Genomic DNA, 2,803 nt, shown 5'->3' on the forward strand with positions numbered 1-2,803 from the left:
TATATAAAAAATCAATTCTAACATATTGAAAGAATGTATAGAATTTAATGAAATGTTTCATTGTTACTGATCTTTTTTGTAAGTATATTGACTTTTCATGCCTCGATGAAGAATCCTGTCGAAAGCTGCAATAGATTGATCAAAAATAAATAATGCGACGTAAAAGATTTACGATAATGAGATTACAACTGTAGATAGTGTTAGACACCCTGACCTCTCTAATATGCAACACGAAAGGATGAGAGAGCGTATATAAGTTTGTAGTTGAAGTTCGCGTACATTACGCCTGCAGCGAACACTTATACAAAGGTACGTTTATTGTACATCAAACATATTATATAAATATAAATTAATTGCTATTATTTGTATGTGTATGTATACATACATGTATATATAATTGCATAATATAACATTATAATCCATAATATGTACATTTTATATGTATAGAAATTTATAGATTTCTAACGACGATAAATCTATAAAAATTATATAAGTTCACAGATAGACAAAATTTATATTTCTTCATTACGTGTCATTATTTCATTAATTTGAACATTTTTTTTTATTCTTGAACTTCTAATTCTATCTATATCTCTTCTATCTATCTCTTATACTGTTCAAACTCTACTTTTTAGAGTAGTATAATTTTGTAAATTCTTTTATTTAACTTTTTAAGTGTCGATGAAGAAAATGTTTTAGACTGAAAAAAAAGATAGAAAAAAAAGAAGAAACATCACGTTGAAATGTGCAAATGCATCTTAAATGAATCATAGTGAACGAATAAGGTAGGACAGGTGAAAGTGTTATACGCATATCTCGGTCTCTCTTTCGTTACTTTACATTCTTCCACGCATCATCCCGGTCAAGGATCCTTCATGATCCGGTGCATGCAACGCGACTTGGGCGGTTCTGCACTTCCTTCGAAAAGATCAATAGTATCGATCGTCACACGAGATGCAGAGGCGTGAGAATGAGTAATGAAAGAGAGGAAGAAAGAAAGAATGAGGGGAAGGGAATTAAGAAAAGAGAAAATGAATAAATGCAAAGAACGAGAAGAAACATAATAGAGATGTACGAGCCGATTATATCGTATAGCCGATTATAGAAAAGTTGCAACATTTTTCTTTCGATGAATTTCGGAACTCTTGCTCGTAGGTCGGTTGAACATAAATGGATAAATCCATAAATAAGAACCAGGTTTTTCAGCAAGAATATAATCAGATCAAACCAGTGTAACACAGTAAATCAATACATGCTTGTTATTTGCTTATATTAAGGGTAAAACCAGATCTAAAATGCTGATTGGATGATCTAAAAGAATACACCAATAATAGTGAACGCTCACTCAACTATTGAGTGATCTCGAGGCATTAGTGCAAAAAATGCAAATACGAACAGACTTAATTTGATCATTATTCATCTGCAACAGGGAATCGATTCTGTATCTTGAAATAAGGTGAAAATTACAAAAGTAAGCGAATTTATTAGGTGTTGATCAATGAAATAATCAGTATTCTAGTAAATTCGTTCATTTTTATAATTTTTACTTTATTTCAAGATACAGAATCGATCCCCAGATGTCGCTTCGGAGTCTTTACTGATTTTGCTTGTAATCAGAAGGAACGTAACCTCAAAGAAATCCTGGGAATCAGAATTGTTAATTTTATTAATAACGAACGTCAAAAGCGTAGTGTGAGCAAGCAGAATTAACAAAAGCGAACATGCCGGATCATCTAGGAGAAGATATGCGGAAGGTGAAGAACGAGGAGGAGAAAGAAGAGAAGGAGATAAAATGTGAGCTCCATTTCGTAACTTTATTGTCAATCTTGTCATAATTTCTATTTCCTAAAGGCTGTCTCCTGAATTTTCAGCACTCGATGAAGGCGACATCGCTTTATTGAAGACTTATGTGAGTTAATCATCGTTATGTTGTTAAAAGAGAAATTTAAAATCAACATACAGAGATGAATGCTCATTTGCTATATGAATGTTGTTTAGAATCCTTGTAAATTTTTGTTTTAATTAGGGTCAAGGACAATATACGAAAAGTATTAAGACTGTTGAAGAGGACATCCAAACAATTATCAAGCGTGTGAATGAATTAACTGGGATCAAAGAGTCTGATACCGGTCTGGCACCACCAGCACTTTGGGACTTAGCAGCTGACAAACAAACTCTGCAAAATGAACAACCTCTGCAAGTGGCACGCTGTACCAAAATCATAAATGCAGATTCTGACGATCCAAAATATATAATAAATGTGAAACAGTTTGCAAAGTTTGTAGTTGACTTGGCAGATTCTGTAGCGCCAACAGATATAGAAGAAGGTATGAGAGTAGGAGTAGATCGCAACAAGTATCAAATTCATATTCCTCTGCCATCTAAAATTGATCCTACTGTGACAATGATGCAAGTAGAAGAAAAACCTGATGTTACCTATAGTGACGTTGGTGGCTGCAAAGAACAAATTGAGAAATTGAGAGAAGTCGTCGAAACGCCACTATTACATGTTGGTTTATAATCATACTATTATAATATAATCATACATTACATTTGTTAACAAAATATAACAAATATTAATGTAACAAGTATTAATTACAGCCAGAAAAATTTGTCAATCTTGGTATTGAACCACCAAAAGGTGTTTTGTTGTTTGGACCTCCAGGCACAGGAAAGACTTTATGTGCTAGAGCGGTAGCTAACAGAACAGATGCCTGTTTCATTCGTGTTATTGGTTCAGAATTAGTTCAGAAATATGTTGGTGAGGTATGTCAGATGTTGTGTAAAAAAAGCTGTTTTATAT

At 33.1% G+C, this 2,803-nt stretch overlaps 1 protein-coding gene across 1 annotated transcript in view; it reads left to right on the forward strand.

Annotated features, from left to right (window-relative positions):
• The first annotated feature begins 1,594 nt into the window (after positions 1-1,594).
• The window catches only part of LOC108748569 (26S protease regulatory subunit 7), a 1,954-nt gene continuing 745 nt past the window's right edge, over positions 1,595-2,803 (forward strand). The window contains exons 1-4 of the mRNA XM_018486801.1: positions 1,595-1,794; positions 1,872-1,909; positions 2,027-2,509; positions 2,602-2,766. Of these exons, the coding sequence (XP_018342303.1) occupies positions 1,722-1,794; positions 1,872-1,909; positions 2,027-2,509; positions 2,602-2,766 (759 nt within the window). The 5' untranslated portion in view covers positions 1,595-1,721. The remainder of the gene's footprint in view (positions 1,795-1,871; positions 1,910-2,026; positions 2,510-2,601; positions 2,767-2,803) is intronic.

Source organism: Trachymyrmex septentrionalis, unplaced genomic scaffold (genome assembly GCF_001594115.1).
Source record: "Trachymyrmex septentrionalis isolate Tsep2-gDNA-1 unplaced genomic scaffold, Tsep1.0 scaffold232, whole genome shotgun sequence".
Lineage (NCBI taxonomy): Eukaryota > Metazoa > Arthropoda > Insecta > Hymenoptera > Formicidae > Trachymyrmex > Trachymyrmex septentrionalis.